Source organism: Trachypithecus francoisi, unplaced genomic scaffold (assembly GCF_009764315.1).
Source record: "Trachypithecus francoisi isolate TF-2019V2 unplaced genomic scaffold, Tfra_2.0 Lachesis_group2, whole genome shotgun sequence".
Taxonomy (NCBI): Eukaryota; Metazoa; Chordata; class Mammalia; order Primates; family Cercopithecidae; genus Trachypithecus; species Trachypithecus francoisi.
In genome coordinates, this window is record NW_022681465.1 from 26522778 (window position 1) to 26541649 (window position 18872).

General features: G+C 36.0%; 1 protein-coding gene across 2 annotated transcripts in view; it reads right to left on the minus strand.

Annotated features, from left to right (window-relative positions):
• MAN2A1 (mannosidase alpha class 2A member 1) overlaps positions 1-18872 on the minus strand; it is a 183816-nt gene that overhangs the window by 137694 nt on the left and 27250 nt on the right. For both annotated transcript variants that reach the window (XM_033178955.1, XM_033178956.1), the window contains one exon: positions 5452-5623. In XM_033178955.1, the coding sequence (XP_033034846.1) occupies positions 5452-5623 (172 nt within the window). The remainder of the gene's footprint in view (positions 1-5451; positions 5624-18872) is intronic.

Below are 18872 nucleotides of genomic sequence, written 5' to 3' on the forward strand. Positions count from 1 at the left end.
GTGCTGTGAGGAATGACCAGTAAACATTCTTCTGTTTCTGCTTCCCTCCCTCCGTCAGCCCTCACTTCACTCTCTAAAGATTCAAAGCCCTGGGAAATAACATGCTGATTAACTGAGCTCAGGTCACAGCTGATTTGCCTGGGCTAGGGCTACAAGGAGGAGGAGCTGAATTCTTTGGGTGAGAGACCACTTCCCAAAAGGAAATTAGGTAAAGTGGATGCTGGTCAGCCAGTAATAACTAATACCCATAGCCAGGAAACTGAAAGTATTTGGTTAGAAAAGAAAGGGATTCAAGGCAAGTTACACCATGTTTTGGGACAAATTCCAGGTGTGGATACAGCTGTTGTTGCTCGCAGATCAATAAAAAGGAGGAAAATACTTGGACTTATGGACAACAATACAAAAAGCACAGAAGTAAAGTTAGAGTCAAACACTCAAAGCCAGAAAACACTCAATACCAGAGTACTGAACTGAGGGGGTGGCAGGGAAGACTCTTGGGAAAAAAATCCCAAAACATAGTAAATATAACAAATTAAAAATGCATATGAAAAAGAGAGACTAGAGACACAATAACAAGGTACTTGAATTCTAAAACAAATGAAACAAAAGCAGTAGTAAATTAGTAAGTACAGAACACATAAGCTGAAGAAACATTTGAATTGATTGATGGGAATCTTAATGGAAAGTTATACATACCTAGATATATAACTTAGTGAAAATTTAAAATTTCATAAATAAAGTAAGTGAGCACAGGGGAAAAAGTTACCTTCAATGGAGCATTACATAAGAAAGCTTTAAGACAGAAGAGAAAAAAAAATTTATAGATAAAATCTCCCATAATAGGGACTGAGCACAGTGGCTGATGCCTATAATCCAGCACTTTGGGAGGCTGAGGCAGGTGGATCACTTGGGCCCAAGGGTTCAAGACCAGCCTGCACAACATGGCAAAATCTCATCTCTACAGAAAATACAAAAATGAGCTACCGTGGTGGTGTGCGCCTGTAGTCCCAGCTACTAGAGGGCTGAAGTGGGAGGATCACCTGAGCCCAGGAGGTTGAGGCTGCAGTGAGCTGTGATCATACCACTGCACTCCAGCCTGGGAACAGAATGGGACTCTGTTTCAAAGAAAAATTAAAAATTAAAAGAAAAGTCTCCCATTATAGAAGACTTCAGCATTAAGAATTACATATGGTATCCAGGAGAAATACTCAAAGTCTCAAATAAAATTTTAAAAAGCACTAATGCTCTCTGAGATCTTAAAATGTGCCAGGCATTGTGCTAAGCATGGTGTTTGAATTAATTTAATCCTCACAAAAACCAAATAAAATTGGTTTCAATATTATCCTTATTTGACAAATGAAGAAACTGAGGTATAGAAAAGTTAAATAACTTGCTTAAAGTCAAACAGTAGATGGGACTTGGCAGAATTTGAACCTAGGCAGCCTGGTTCCAGTTCCCAGCCTTTAGAACCACCAAGCTGACAGTCCTTCAAGTAAAAAGGACAGCAAACTCAAGCAAACGAACAACGAAAGTGGTAGTATAATAATATTAATTATAAAAAGGAGAAAAATGGTGTCAATGATGATACATACAGTTTACAATGAAGAAAAATAAATCTTAGTCTAGGAGTGCCCACCTTGCAGTCCCTGTCCCACAGTAGATGTTCGGGAAGTGTCTGTTAAATGAATGAATGAGCTAATACAGAAGCCAACAAAGATCAGGCAAGAATGGAAAAACACACACACACACACACACACACACACACACACATAAAATATCCAAAAAATAAAAGCTGACAGGGGAACAGTAGCAAAAAATAACTACAGTCAGTTCTGCTATAAACACTTGTTTTGAAAATGGGAATGAGTTCCCAGGTGATTGATTATATAAGGAAATAAATTTTGCCTTGCTTATGCACAATTTAGTCTCCAAGAAACATTAGATGAAGGTACAAAACTTCACTCAGCTGAACAAAGCTGTATAAGGAATGCACAAGGCACACGGACACACCTCAAATATCTACCAGCTCCCTCAGTTCATCAAGGGTTATGAGCCACAGTCATCCACATGTGCTATTCAACTTTCCAACAGATTTCAGCTAACCTACTTGCCATCACTTCTCAGTAATAACTCGAATCTATATTCCTTCCAATACACCCTTCCACAAGCAAACTTTAGGTCTTTTTCAAGGTAAACTGGCGTATTTATTTATGCATTTTTTAACCAATTTAACACAGGCAAAATTGGATTTGCATCTTTATTAGGTTTCCATCTTTTGTGTGTGTCTACGTCACTAATGAAGTTTTAGAGTGCTATGCTCTAACTGTACTTTTTCATGAGCCCTGGGTTTAATATTGCACAACTTTGCGTAACACAATAGGTCAAGAGTAAAGATTGGTAGGCCGGGCGCGGTGGCTCAAGCCTGTAATCCCAGCACTTTGGGAGGCCGAGACGGGCGGATCACGAGGTCAGGAGATCGAGACCTTCCTGGCTAACACAGTGAAACCCCGTTTCTACTAAAAAATACAAAAAACTAGCCGGACGAGGTGGCGGGCGCCTGTAGTCCCAGCTACTCAGGAGGCTGAGGCAGGAGAATGGCGTGAACCCGGGAGGCGGAGTTTGCAGTGAGCCGAGATCCGGCCACTGCACTCCAGCCTGGGCGACAGAGCAAGACTCCGCCTCAAAAAAAAAAAAAAAAAAAAGATTGGTAAAATATAAATAGGTTCTAGGAGGGTAAGGTGGGCAAAAACCAACACAATTAAGTAAATCAAAATGAAGAAAAAAATCAGATTCCCAAAAGAAGCAACAAAAAAGCAAAAATAACTACAGATGGGATAAATTCTTAAATCAGAAACAATCTGAGTATCTATAAAATTATTTTCTTAGAAAATATGAAATATTATTCACGCTCAAGAAGTAATGTAAGACCTAAAGACCTAAAAAAAAAATTTTTTTTAGAGTTGAGGTCTTGCCCAGTCACCCAGGCTGGAGTGCAGGGGCATGATCACAGCTCATGGTAGCCTCCAATTCTTGGGCTCAAGGGATCCTCCCACCTCAGCCTCCCAAGTCACTGAGATTATAGCCATTAGCCCCTGCACTTGGCAAAAAACTTAATATCTAAACTACAGATTCAGAAATGTTGATGTGATCTGTTTGGCACTGTTTGTGTCTATGTGTGTGTGTATATATGTGTGTGTGTGTGTGTGTGTGTGTATGCATGCACATGTGTGCATGTCCTGGTATATTAATCTAAATTAATAGCTAACATTTCAATGTAAAAATTCTAGGTATTTTACATAGTATTTTGGAATTCTAGCTTGTCTTGAGTAACTGGAGGGATATCCTGACAACTCTGGTTCCAGTGGCAGCACATGGCTACAGTGATGTGGCTAGCCCCTTTGGATGAGGTAGTTAATTAATCCCAGTACTCATAGAAAATATACCCTTCATTTAAAGTACCTCCCTAGCCAAACCTGTAAGCATTTTAAGACTCCTATCAGGAGGAAAAAAAAAAAAAAAAATCCAATGGAAATTATAAAAATTCAATTCTCCCCAAATTATCTTTAAATGTTTACATCAATTTTCATCAAAATCCAAAGAGATTACTTTTTTGATGGAGTATAAAGAATTTAACAAATTAATTCTAAAGCACTTTGGGAAAATTAAATGCTCACTCATTGAAAGAACTTTTTAATATAGTTAAGAATACTGTATCACATATTTCAAAATAACTAAAAGAATTCCAATGTTCCTAACACAAGAAAATGATAAATGTTTGAGGTGATAGATATCCCAATGACCCTGATTTGATTATACGTTATATGCTTATATTAAAATACCAGATGTACCCCATAAATGTGTACAACTATTATGTATCCATAATAACTAAAAATATTAAAAACAAAAAGACGAGAGGGAACTTCAACTGTCAATTAATGAAATATATCACAAAGGCACAACAATTACAGTCTAACAGGAAAGTCCATGAAACAGATCCAAATGCCCAGGAACTAATGCATACTTATATATAATAAAGATTGCACTTCAAATCACTAGAAAAGGATGGACTAATTCAACCTTGGGGAGGCAGGATGGTGCAGTGTGCAAAGGAGACAGTCTCTGGAGCTGGACAGTCTGGACCACATGGAATACTAGGCTGCCCTGTGACCCTGGACAAGTCAGTGTCCTGATGTGTAAAACAAGGATAACAATTGTACCTGTTTCACAGAATTGTTTAGAAGATTATTATCTACAATTTGTAAAGTGCTTAGAACAGGGACTAATACAGTAAGCGATGTATAAGTGACATTAAATAAATTAAAGAAAACAATTCATTATAAGATAATTCTTAACTCCAGGGGATACATGGAGATCAGAAAACCTCCCATTGTAACATATTTTTTTAAAAATCAGTTTTTTAAAAAGTGAATGGTAAAAAATGAAATTAGGAAGAAAAAAAGCACTATTTATTTGACCTCTAGATTGGAGAAAACTTTTTAAAACATGACAGCAAAAGCAGTATCTGAAGAAAACAGAATAACAGATTTGAGAAGATAAATGTCTTAAAATTTTGTATATCAAACACTAAAACACAAAAATAAAAATTTGAGGAAAAATATGAGTTAAGGAATATATATAAATACTCCTAAAAATCAGTAAGAAAAAGTATAATAGGCAAGTCACAAAAACCTTCACCTGTATGAGAAAATATGCAACATTGTCACCAATCAAAAATAAAAATTAAAATGAAATTTTTCAAACATCAAATTGGCCAACAGTTTCAAAAATTATATTGCTGACCAAAAAGCAAATAAATTGATAATTTCTATATGGAAGACTGAAAAATACACTGAAACAAACTTATACAGGAGTCACTTTAATTATATGCTTAAAAAAAACTTTTAAACTATTAAGTCACTTTGACCTAGTAATTCCATTTGTGGGACAAAGCTGGAACATAAGATTTTTTTCCTCCAAGGCAGAGTCTCACACTGTCACCCAGGCTGGAGTGCAGTGGCACTATCTTGGCTCACTACAACCCTCTGCCTCCTGGGTCCAAGCAATTCTCATGCCTGAGCCTCCTAAGTAGCTGGAATTACAGGCATGAGCCACCATACCTGGCTAATTTGTTTGTATTTTCAGTAGAGACAGGGTTTCACCACATTGGCCAGGGTGGTCTTGAACTCTTGCCCTCCGGTGATCCGCCCATCTCAGCCTCCTAAAGTGCTGGGATTACAGCAGTGAGCGCCCAGTGGAACACAGGATTTAAATGCAAAAGTTTCAAATGGCTTTTTCAGAGATGAACCAAAACCAATGAAAATGGTATGTGAAGAAATATTTTAAGTTTCAGATATAAAGCTAAGAATTTTCACCATCTAAAAATTCAATACTTAGTTCATTGTACAATTAATTTCTAATACTACCAAATTCCAAAAAAGTTTTAAAACAAACCTTTTAACAGCATCCTTCTTCTGAATATCTATAATATCCCACCACTTTGAAAGGTAAGAGATCTCAGACCAAATAAACTTCCTCCGTGAGTCTTCTTTCAGCTTTAGGACCATGTTATTAAAAATATACTGAGTCTTGTCTCTAAAGTAGTCATTGAAAGTCTTCAACCAACCTAAATCAAGACACAAATATACCACAAAGGTCTGATTCGTATGGCTGATTTCAACTCAGTCACATTCCACTGCATTACTTTGGACATCCTTAGAAGTTTCATTCATAGACATATTTTTAAATTTAACAGGTGTTTTCAATTAATGAAACTCCATTTTAGTTGTCATGAGACTCAGAAACCCACTAATATTAAAACAATGAAAACACTCTGAAAACTGCACAAATTCAGATATAAATGAGAAAAATAAGATAGATGACCGAAGGCCAAAAAGCAGTTACTTATATCTAACAATTATAGCATCTAATTCAATTTTTTATCTGTAGTTTAAGGAATTTTTTTTGAATTTTAAAAATCCAAACAGTGTTAACAAGTTGGCAGTACTGTTCTCAAAATATAGGATCCAAATTTTATCCTCTCATGCCACATCTAAAATTCTTCACCCATTAAATAATTTAAACTAAGAAAAAAGAGATTGCAAATATATACTATACCTAAAAGCTTGCAGCAGACCAATAAGGTAATTACAGCATAAATATGAATACTGAGAAGTAGAATTCTGCAAAATACAGACATTTGTTCCCAAAAGCTGTTCATTTTTCAATTCCTTAGAAGCACAAAGTAACACTAATCAAACAGCAAATGTGAACGCATAATAGGTAAAATTTTTCAAAAAGAGAATTATAGATGTTGACAGCTTGGTTCTCTGTTTTTTCCTGTATTTTCCAAATATCCTGGAAATTTTATCTAAAGTTAATTGCAATTTGGCTATAAGAAACATAAAATTTTTTAACATCAACAGGTCCAAACATAGCGCCACAAGGCAGACTTAAGATGGCCAAGCAAAAGCATACGCAGCCACCTAATTGCACCTATTGTGGCAGGCCAAGTAGACTCCCTAAAAAATAACCCGTACCCATCTAAAAAATCTTATAGGGAGAAGTTTCTATATATCCCGGCTGAACTATTGGTCTATTGTTTCCAAACTTACCTGTGAGAGATTTAAAAATAAGGGGGTCCAAATGGCTGTTTCTTATCTGTATATAGTTAAATTAACACGTATACTGTATTTGCTGGCAAAAAAATAAATAAAAAACAAAAGCCTGCCAGGGCAGAGAAGACAAAACTATTCTGACAATGTGAATATGAGCTTTTGAAAAGAGCACTGCAGCTACGACTTATTTGTTCCTCTTGCTTTAATTGAAATCTACTCATTCATCCTACAATTATTTACTGAGCACCTATAATGTGGCAAGTATGAAGCTACGGGACCAAACAGAAATACACTGTCAAATAGTCTTTATAGGACTTTCTTGATCTGGGGCACTTTTAACCTGGTTTGACACCAAAGAACACTTCCTGGATACTTCAGTTTTTTCCACATTTAACTAAAAAAGCCTGTGTCTATTTTTAAAACCTCATAAAGATATTTCATGAAATAGTGGTCTGCAAAGAATCCCACCTAGCTTCACCAAAGTACTAACCTGGAGCACTGCCCCCAGAGCACTGAGTCAGGATCCACCTCTGGATTCCCAGGGAATAGCCCAGAAAACTCAACCAACTCTTAAACAGGATGCCCTAACTCCCGGATGACCATACCAACACCACCAAGTTAAAAAACATCAAGTGCTCAGAACTGATATCACAATCAGTCTTTAATTGCCCTTTCCCACATCTGTACAATTAAACTAGGTAAAGGGGAAATAAAAAATATTCTGAACACCTAATTTGTAAAGCAGACAATTAAAACACTTACATAAACTGCTCCACATTTTAAACATATATTGGTTACCCAAAATTTCAGTTTGCACTGAATTCACTCTATGTCCTTGTTACGGACAGATCTGTGTCATATGCCGAAGTCTCACTACCTCAGAAGGTGACTGTATTTGGAGACAGGTCTTTAAAGAGGTAATTAAGGTAAAATGAGGTCATGAAGATAGGCCCTAATCCTATATGACTATTGATGTACTTATAAGAAAAGGAGATTAGAACACAGATACACAAGGAAGACCATGCAAAAACACAAGGAGAAAACAGCCATCAACAAGCCAAGGAGAAATGACCTCAAAAGAAACCAACTCTGCCAACACCTTGATCTTGGACACTAGACTCCAGAACTGTGAAAAAACAAATTTCTGTTGTTTAAGCCACTTAGTCTGGTACTTTGCTATGGCAGCCCTAGCAAACTTATTCAGTCCTAGAACAAATCAGCATCATTACCATCCAAGAAATAAAGATTGCAATGTGGGAAGAATTTATTTTATCAAATACCAACATAATATTTAACTGAACATGCTCCATCTACCTACTTATTGCAAAACTGAGCTAAATTCAAATGTACGTAAGTAAATCTATTTCTGTACCATGCTTTTATTATACACGTGCAACAAGGACCATGTAAATGAAATGGTTCTGTTAGAATTATCGTCTTTAAGATATCACATAATACCTTTTACCTAAATTTTAAGGTTCAAACTAATTCCTAATTATCTGGCTACTAGCTAAAGAACTATAAATAGTGAAATGCCTCCAAATTAACTTGATAATAAAACTCCAGTAATCTAGCATAAAAGGCAAATTTTTAAGGGTTAGTCTTTATGAAGATTGATAAGTAAAAGTTTTTTTGTGTGTTTTTTATTAAGCACAACTATTTTCAACAGTTATAATCTGTGATGAACTAAGGCCATTTCAAAAAAGAGTTTATCATGGGAGTTTTCATAGAGGAATCACAGTGACTGATTAGTCCATTTTGCCTTCAACACTTCATTCACCCTTCAACAATCATAAGGAAAATATGGTAAAGACATTCACGTGAGCCAAAATACAAGCTCAGAGATGTCAACCTGAAAGCCTTCCATAAAACTCATACTAATATCACCACCATACAGCATAATTAATGAAGAATGAACTGAAAGATAGCCTCTTGCAGCTTTCAGTACTGAGTAATATAACAGTAAATTAGCTTTTATTGTTCTTATACAATAGAGTAATCAAGTATTCCCTTTTACACTGAATTGGTTCTTTCGTTTTCAAAATTACTGTAAAAACTACAATTGTATATTAACATGAGACCAACCAGAAATACAGTATTTTACAAAAAGTGGTAGGGGATGAATTTTCATGACATAAAATTATATTCCTACCTCTAGATTTAATAATCTTAGGACACTGAGTTGCAAACTGATTTACTTAAGTGGTCAATTCACAGCTTTTTTCTTTCTGTTGAATATACTTGAAAATTGAACCAGGGCTAGAACAGCATTAAGAATACCTTTCAATTTATTCTTTTCCATTCTAACACTATTACCACCCATAAAAAAGCTAATAGCTATTTTAAATAAGTGGGGAAATATTTAAAACAAAGAGTGCATAACTACAAGTTCCACAAAGCAGGCATAAACCCAAATTCGATAGCACTATTTAATTATTTCTTTTAAGTTCTAAAATAAAAAACAGCTAATAAAGCTGGAAACTCTATTGCCTATATTCAATGTCCATGAACAATTAAGTACCTAGTAACTGTTCACAGACAAATCACAATTTATTTTTTAAATTTTGAGCTCTCAGCCATAGGTTGGAAATCTAGAGACTACGTAGAGTTCTGATGCTCTTCAGAAACATTTAGTTTTATTTGGTTCAAGGGCATACAGTAAGTACCACCATGAGGACCTGGGCAAGAGGCACCTGGCCCTGAGCCCTTGACTCTAAAAGGACCTCCCTATTCTTCTGACTACACCCCTTTCAATTGGATAAATCCACAGGACAAACTGACCCAGAGCCTGCCCTGCCCTTCTGAGTACCAGGGTCCGGAAATCTGTCTAAACAGCCCCAAACTGGAAGCCTACTGGGACTCTTGCAAGTCTTCCCCATCAGGGCACTTTACCCTAACAAATGGGAACCTCTCTAGCCTAAACAGTGGCCAAGAGGTTGTAGTCTGTAGGGGTGTAGACCCGGCACCAGGATCTCTTCAGGCAAGGTCCTTCCTGGTTTGGCACAGGGCCAGGCCAAGGAGGAGAAGGCAGCTGGCCTGCCCCACAGGCTGGCTCTCCGCATACACACCACCACATTCCAGTGGGGAACCAGAGCTACAGCAATCTAAACCTACATTTGGTCTTCTAGATCACTGAGCTACTTCTCCAGGCAAGAGGAGAAGACCTATTTTTCTTTAGTAATTTATTACTTTGATTTATAACTTTTAAATGTTTAAACACAGGGTATGTGGGCCTCTGTGTACTTTGCCCCAGATCCTGCAAATTTTAGAAGCAGGCCTGAGCACACACTGCCACTCAAACTTAATCTAGTATGTTTAATATGCAAACATATAAAAGCAAGAGTTCAGTAAGTACTTGATATGATGAATGAACGGTATAGTCAAAAGGTCTGGGAAAAAAGTACAAATGCAAATTTATTACTTCAACTAGAAATGAAACTAAAGATAAAATGATACAACACTATTAGCTTTAATATGTTCCCTCTCTGTTCTGATACCTAATAATCATTGTCCAATATTTTTAAGTTTCCAAAATATTTACATTTTAAGAGGATCTGTCAGCTCTAAGATGATTAAAACACCCATCCCTAAGAAGGCACCCCGCTCCACAAAGTACTGTTACACTGCTATGGTTTTAATTGCTATAATGATTTTTTCTTTTATTTTTATTTTTATTAATAATGATTTTTAAAGTATATTAATTCCACTCAAAAGTTAAATAAGCACCAACCTTCAGGAAAACATGAAAAGTTTTGAAAAAAAAAAATTACATTCAGATAAATAATACCTTGGTAATAACACATGCAACTTAAGCCTTAAGACTTTTTTCCATTTCAATGTGATAAATATTCTCAAATTTTAAAATAAAGTTCATTAAAAAGAGAAATATCCTTTGTTCTAATAATTTACTCTTTTTTAAATTTTAGATTCAAGAGGTATATTTGCAGGTTTGTTCCATGGTATATTGCATGATGTTGAGGTTCGGGCTTCTATTGATCCCATCACCCTAACAGTGAACACAGTACCCAACAGGTAGTTTTTCAGTCCTCTCCCCCTTCCCTCTCTCCCTCCTTTCAGAATCCTCAGTGTCTATTGTTCTTATCTAGCAATTAAGTTATTTTCTATGAACAAATGACAAACAGGTTTCTTCCACCACTCGGTAATCCTTCAATATTCAACTGCAACTTCTAGTCATATACTTAAAGGGTAACATACAATCTTAAATGGTATTACTATTACTCAAATATGCTGCTGATTAATTTTAATTCCAACATTTCTATTATAAGTTAAGTTTGCTTTTCCTCCCTGATAAACTGTGAAGGAGTTTTAATTAACGTTCTGATTTATTCATTCAAAAACGTACCTTGCATCTAATAAGGGCAAAGCAATAAAGCAAAGCTAAATGAAAACAGATTCTACAGTGAAAATATGAACAAAATGTCATGGAAATAAATGGTAAAGTCTTACCAAAAGAAAAGAAGAAAGATTCTTAGATTAGTCATCATCTGGAGAGAGAAAAAGGGTGGTAGTTCCAAATAGAGGGAAGAGCATATGGAAAAGACAGGAAGTTGAGTATGGCTGCATTGCAGGGTACATGATGCAAACATGGTGAGAAATAAATATAAAAATAGAAGTGGGAGACAGATTATTGAAAACCTTCTAAACCATTACTGTTTCTTACAGAGAACTTTGGAGGGAGGACGTGAGGGTTTTCTGACCTGTGCTTTCAAAAATAACTGTACTAAGAGTGTGAAGACTAAAAAGGCAAAGTAGAAGCAGAGAAACAGAAAATGAGACCACTGCAAAATTCTGTAAAAAATGGTTATGGACTGCAGTGGAAATAAACAGAGGGAAATAAGAGGTCAATGAGACAAAATGAAGAGAACTTAGTAATCAACTAAGTTTCCAAGAGAGGGTAAGCAGACAGTCACAGATGAAGTTAAGGATTCCAGAGACCTATGAGATTTGGAAAACCTAGAAACCTGCTGATGCCTCTAAATGATTTTGAACGCAGGTTTCCAAAATAATCTAACCTGTTTTTCCCAGTTGATTCAGCGTCATTTAATAGTTTTCTAAGCATATCAGCTTTAATTCAATGAAGTTGTTTGAGAAAGATCATTTTTTGAATGCATATGAAGATGCTGTCACTGGAAATTTTACCCCACACAAAAAAACCTATTTGCATTACTGTTAGGACAGCAGACATTTTGTTCATCCTGCAGCTGTATACATACAGTGTCCAACTGTGACCCCTTATAATATTGCTTTTCTAAGTGTCCCTTAGAAGACCTGCATACCTTGTTATCTCATAGCTGCAATTGTGTGATCAATCTCCAAGATAATTTCTAAATCTGTGCTAAAGCTTTTCCCCTCCCTTATTAATGATCCCATCTATGAGCATCTAACACTGATTGACAATACTTCAGGCATAGTAAGTCTCCCCCAACAGAGTTTGGTTGTTTGAAATAATGAGAAAACTGTCTAAAATATGAGAGACACTGTGAGAAGGAAAAGTGACTTTCTTTGGTGGGTTACTCTTAGGGTACATGAGGGGGCTACTTAGCTTTAGACAAATACTGGGCAAATTATCACAGTTTCTAAAAGAAACCAACTTAAAGGCTGGAAAATATTGCCAGGTGTGGTGGCTCAAGTCTCTAATCCCAGCACTTTGGGAGGCCAAGGCGGACGGAACACTTGAGGTCAAGAGTTCAAGACCAGCCTGGCCAATATGGTGAAACGCCGTCTCTACTAAAAATACAAAAAAAATTAGCTGGGCACTGTGGCGTGTGCCTATAATCCCAGCTACTCAGGTGGCTGAGGCAGGAGAATTGCTTGAACCTGGGAGGCAGAGGTGCAGTGAACCGAGATCACGCCACTGCACTCCAGTCTGGGCAACAGAGCAAGACTCCATCTCAAAAAACAAAACAAAACAAAACAAAAGCTAGAAAATATTGCTTGTAAATCACTTTCTAATTGTAGAAAATGTAGTAATGAGGAAAACCACTCACCATTTCATGTACTAATGTAGTACTTAAGGACAGAGACATTCATTTCAATAAAGACAAACCAGAGGCCGGGCGCGGTGGCTCAAGCCTGTAATCCCAGCACTTTGGGAGGCCGAGACGGGTGGATCACGAGGTCAGGAGATCGAGACCATCCTGGCTAACACGGTGAAACCCCGTCTCTACTAAAAATACAAAAAACTAGCCGGGCGAGATGGCGGGCGCCTGTAGTCCCAGCTACTTGGGAGGCTGAGGCAGGAGAATGGCGTGAACCCGGGAGGCGGAGCTTGCAGTGAGCTGAGATCCGGCCACTGCACTCCAGCCTGGGCGGCAGAGCGAGACTCCGCCTCAAAAAAAAAAAAAAAAAAAAAAAAAAGACAAACCAGAAAAATCAGAAGGAAAAGAAGGACAGGAGATAGTGCAGTGAGATGTCCACTTTTGCAAGACAGTTGAAAAAAATCTTTTTTATGATTAATAACACTAAACTAGTTGACATTTGGCTTGGAAATACTTAAAAGACTTTCCTCCTATATGCTCAGCCTGTGGTTTCAGAATTATCCACAAAAGGAATATATTAAAAACTGTTACAAGTCCTGGTTCTGGAAAAAGATCACTTGATTTCAAACCTAGACCTGCCATGAACAGGTATCACTTATGCTCTCTCCTGCCACTTCTCCCACATCTATGAAGTGAGGGTAACTACAGGACTCTGTCATGAAGTTGCAGAAAGGAGTAATGGATGTGATATATGTAAAATGCCTACAATAGTGCACAGAACATAATAATTCCCTACGTGCTAGTAATTATTTGTATTACCAGAGCACTGGAGAGTTTTGAAGCACTCAGGCTTGAAAGATAGACAAAGGTAACTGAAATTAGGAGAAAGAGGAGCTATTTAATCTACATTTCTCAGCAGCTGCTTAACATATGTGCTCCTCAAAGAATAAAGACCAATGAGAGACTAAACCATCTATTCTTCCTCTAAAAAGGAATCTCAACACACATATTTTAGAGATCTCTAAAAACAGAATTCTAGATAGCCATATACAGCCATTTAACTCTTAAGTGCTACAATTTTCTTAACAATTAAGGTTGTCAGATAAAATGCAGAGTGAAGCTGAATTTGAATTTCAGATAAACAACAAATAAATGTTTAGTATAAGCATGCTGCATGTGATATTTGGGACACACACACACACAAACTATTCATTGTTATTGAAAATTCAAGTTTAACTGAGTATTTTATATTTTTGTTTGCTAAATCTGACAACTCTATTAACAATCCTAAGTCTAGATAAATGTGTTGAATTGGCTAATGCCTACAACACAAGAAGAAAAGGAATAGAATAATTTTAACTAAATAAAGTATCTTAAGAGGCAATAAAAAGACGTAAATGGAAAAAACACAGATTTTACAATCAGGCAATCCTGAGCTTCAATTCACCAACCTCTGAGAATGTATAATTAAATTAACTGACTTTGAACAAATTACTATACCCTAACTTAGCCTCGCTGCCCTCACCTGTTAAATGTGACTTAATTTACCACTTTTCAGGGTTAAAGAATTACACAAAGGAAAAAGTAACAAAGACCTGTCACTCACCTGATGCGGGACAGGCAATAAATGCCAGATCTCAGTCATTCCTCATACTAAAAATTTTAGCTTCAGAAACTAAAATTTCCAATCATGGCAGTCAAAACCAAAAAATCCACTTTATCCTGCAGTAGCTATACCAAATAAAGTACTCCCCGAACAGTGTTCACATACAACTTCTCCTTCTGATGATGACCATCTCATTCTGATCAGCAAAGTTCCGTTAGCAACCAGACTTCTAAGTCTCCACCACCTTTCATCAAGTTTGTCCAACCTGCGGCCCACGGGCTGCATGTGGCCCAGGAAGGCTTTGAATGAGCCTCAATATGAATTTGTAAACTTTCTTAAAATATTATGAAATTTTTTTGCGATTTTATTTTTTAGCTCATCACCTATTGTTAGTGTTAGTGTATTTTATGTGTGGCCCAAGACAATTCTTCTTCCAATGTGGCCCAGGGAAGCCAAAAAATTGGACAACCCTGATAGAGACATTAGCCAACTATGGCTGACCAGAACTATTTTCAAATTCTAACTATACTTGGAAATATTTGAAAATATTATACTGATTTCCTCATGTTTTTATTCTTTTTTTTTACAAACTTTTTTTAAAGGATACATAATTATCATAATACTAAATGCAAACATCTGTTTCTTAATTTTATACACAAAAAAAGCTACAAAGTCCTAATCACCCTCTGAGTCAATAAAAAATTCTGCAAAAGAATTGCAAATGCACAAAAGAAAATTATTTTCCAGTGTAACTCTTGGGCCTGGGTCTTCCTACTATTTTAGAGTCATACCACAAGGGGGATTATTTTCTAATGCTCATTTCACAAATTGCTTAACTAACAATATGCTGTCCAACCTTCCATTTACCTTATCTTCTCTCCACACACTGTGATTTCTTTGAAGTAAAATTAACCAAATAGTTCAGCAGTTTAACTAGTGGGAAGCAAAGAATTAAGATTGTAGATACAAAAGTGCTGTAATTGTGCTTTAATCAGCTTATTAAATACAACATGAACATGTATCAATCAACTAACATTTAATTTCATGGTCTACGATTCAAAACTTTCAAAAGCATAACAGTACAAAGTTATCAGCATTTACTTCACAATTCTTTTCCAATTCGGTTTGTACTCATGTAAAACACTTAAATATTTTATGACAATTGTTACATGTTTTCACAGACTAACATAATTTGGAATTTTATTAAGATACCAACATATTGTGAAATTTACCTTTTCTTGAGAGATATTACCAACTTAGTCCAAAAAGAAAGATATCTATATATAGAAAAACACAGCAACATAAATTCACAAAGTTGGGGAACTAAATACAACAATTTTTTAAAAATCTATTTCAAATATTTCTATCCCCAATAGACAAAAATCCACCAATGAAACAAACTACTAAGTTAAAGCTTGTTTTAAATTGTTGCTGCAGAAAATGCAAACAAATCTCTCTATAAATCTCATTTAGAAAGAACACTTCCTAACCTCACGTTCATTTAGGAGTATTATACAAAGATTTCCCATTACAGAGTCACATTTTGACTTGGAGCATATATGAACACATCTTTCTCTTTTTCCTCTATTAAAAAGAATGGTTTTTCATGATGTGAATAATTCAGGTTTTCACAGAATAATTTAGTTTGCCAATATTTTACTTTTGTTAAGGAATAGTGAAAATTATTAAGTCAGTGGATTCGTCTCTCTAGCATTTTGCTTGACAGCAAAAGCCACTATAGTTTTAAAAGATTTGTTTCTGACAATTATTTTTTCCAAGTGGAGAAGGGTGTGAGAGTCAGGGTCATTAACATCTTTTACTAAGACAAAAAGATTCAGCAATAGTTACTAGGATACCGAAAGAGATTACAGTCAGGAATACTTACTAGGAATGTCTACTCAGAAGATGACCTACTAACTAAGCAGGAATAGTAATGCAAACAACAACAAAAAAAAAGTCTAAAAATCAAGAGCAATCCCTGCCCTCAAAGAGCTTATTATGGCCTGTTTCTAGTATACAAAATTACAAAAGAGTAATTTAAATAAGTTTTTTGTTTGTTTGTTTGTTTTAGAGTAGAAATAAGTAGCCATCAGGAAGGAGGGAACTTAAAAGAAAAGCCTAGGCCAAGGAATAAGTCAAATGTTTCATCCTAGTTTGAAGAGTCAGATTCATTAGCTCATTAACTTATTTAGCCAAACTCTTAATGACTCAGTACTATGTGCCAGTTATGATTCTAGGCATTCCCAACACAGCAGTGAATAAAACAAAGTTCTAGCCCTTAATGAGCTAACATTCTAGTGAGGAGACCAAGTAAAAATGCTGTCAATGTTTACATCTGCGAAGACCTGCAAGCGTGGAGGTGTGTGTGTGTAGTATGAGTATGTGGCGGAGGGGCTTCGAGAAAGGTCAAAAAGGCCTTATTTTTTTGGCAATTATTCTATATGCCAAGTGTTCAGCTAGGCCATGAGGAAAGTGTGTTTAATAGGAAGCATATGTTCTTTGCCGCTAGAATTTACCTTAGTGGGAGATCCAGGTAAATTGTCAGGAAAGTATTCTGGTGCCCCTTGTTAGCTGTGTAACCTGGTAACACCTTCATCGTGAAGCATGGCACTAACCTTCATGGGTATGCACTAAATGTCTGTAAAACATCGGGCACTCTGCCTGGTAAACCATAGATTTTATTATTATAGTTAAAAGCCCATGTATGGAATAACAAGAAATGAGACTGGTAGGAATTAAAAATGGCAGAAAAAGGGACAGAATAAAGGTCTTTTAAAAAAATCAAGAAAAGGGAAGAAGCGGGCTTCATATGAGGAAGAGTCACAAGACATACTTCGAAGTATATTTATAAGCCTACAAGGAAGATTATACTATGGAATCACATCACTCTCCCAATTAAGTAACAAGAATTAAACTAAATGTGACTGGCAGAAAGAGAAGACAGAACTAAAAATTTAGATATTACAAGTGGCTCTTTCACTATTTCACTGAATAATTGAATATTCAACAGTGATTATGAGATTTATAGAGGAAAAAAATCTGCAGTGCCAAAAGCTGTCTAGATCCTACATTAAGTGTGAGCACCTCACCTCACTGAGTGTGAGTCTAGCAATCAAAGATACCTGTTTTTCATATGCATCCCCTAAATGCAAATGTACTAACTAATCTGTACTCAAGTGAATAAATAGCAGAGAAATCTGGATTAGATGTAATTTTCATCACCTTTTATAATTACTTTATAACTAACCCTGGCTTAAGATGCTACTCCACCTGTATGATCTCCATTTTACAGATACACAAATCAATGTGCCCAAGGACACACAGGCAATACACAGCAGAGCCAAGATACCAGCCTCATTCTGCCTGGCTCCAAATTCCTGAAGTCTTTCCATGATGCCCAGCCTTCCCTGAGTTTGGATTTAAAAGGTACAGGCTAAGATTAAGGAGAAAGACAATCTAAAATATATATGAGGAAAACATAACACCAACAAGTATTTGTAGGAAAAGATAAAGACATTAAGATCAAAGATAGGGAAATCAAGTCAGAAGCTGATGTGTAGTAATTGCTCATCACAAATTTCCAGAATATTGATTTTATACACTTTACATGTCAGTGCATACTAAATATTGAAGTAGTCTAGAAATCCAAGCATTTCAATATCTAAGCTCACAGACTATATCTCACACCCAAAAGCAGCACACACACACACAAAAAATGCTTCACTAAATCATGTGTCCAGACCTAAAGTAACATGTTTTTTTGTCTTAGAAATAGAAAAATAGGAATATCTGCCAATAAACTAATGGGGAAAAAATGTAAGTAGAAGATAAATGAATGTTGGAAGCAAAGAAAAAACCTTCAAATTATTAGGTTACTAGTGCTTCTAACAGTAATCATGAAATCGAGATATTAAGAAAAGTAACACACTCCTTCAAAATAAGTCTTTAGAAATATACCCCCCACCCAACCCCCACAAAAAAAAATGCGGCAACAAAATTATCTGTGTCTGTGTACTCAAATGAACAAATATGTATATCAAATCCTATGTCCCATTATAATTGAAACAATTTCCCCTCATCTTGGCGGTTGAGGGGGGGAGCGGGAGGGGGGGAAATCTATGGCCCCTATAAATAAACGCCATCATATGTAGTAACAATAATGATAGCAGCTACTGTTGTGCCATACATGATTCTTTCACTTTTCACCCTACTGAAACAGATACTATTATCCTTATTCCACCAGGGAAAAAACTTGGTCTCAGAGGGATAAAGTAACTTGCCTAAAGTTGCCTAACACTGATAAATACAGAGAGCTGAGACTCACATTCGTATGTGCCTGAAACCAATCAACACCAAGGTTCTTAAACCATTTAATACTGCTTCTCTATTTTAAAGATTCAAACTTTCCCATGAGTATTCTGCCTCTTCTAAAGGTAGACTTCATAGACATGAAATATTTCTCCCATGCAATATTTTACAAAAAGTTACTAAAATCAACAATCAGTCTCTTAAAAGTATATACAGTTTTTCTCCCAAAAGCAAGCCCTTCTTTTTTGTTTATTACCATTTCATATTGCACAGATACTATCTTTGAATGGCACATAAATTGATAAAATGAGAACACTAAAACATAATGACACATAAAAGGAATAC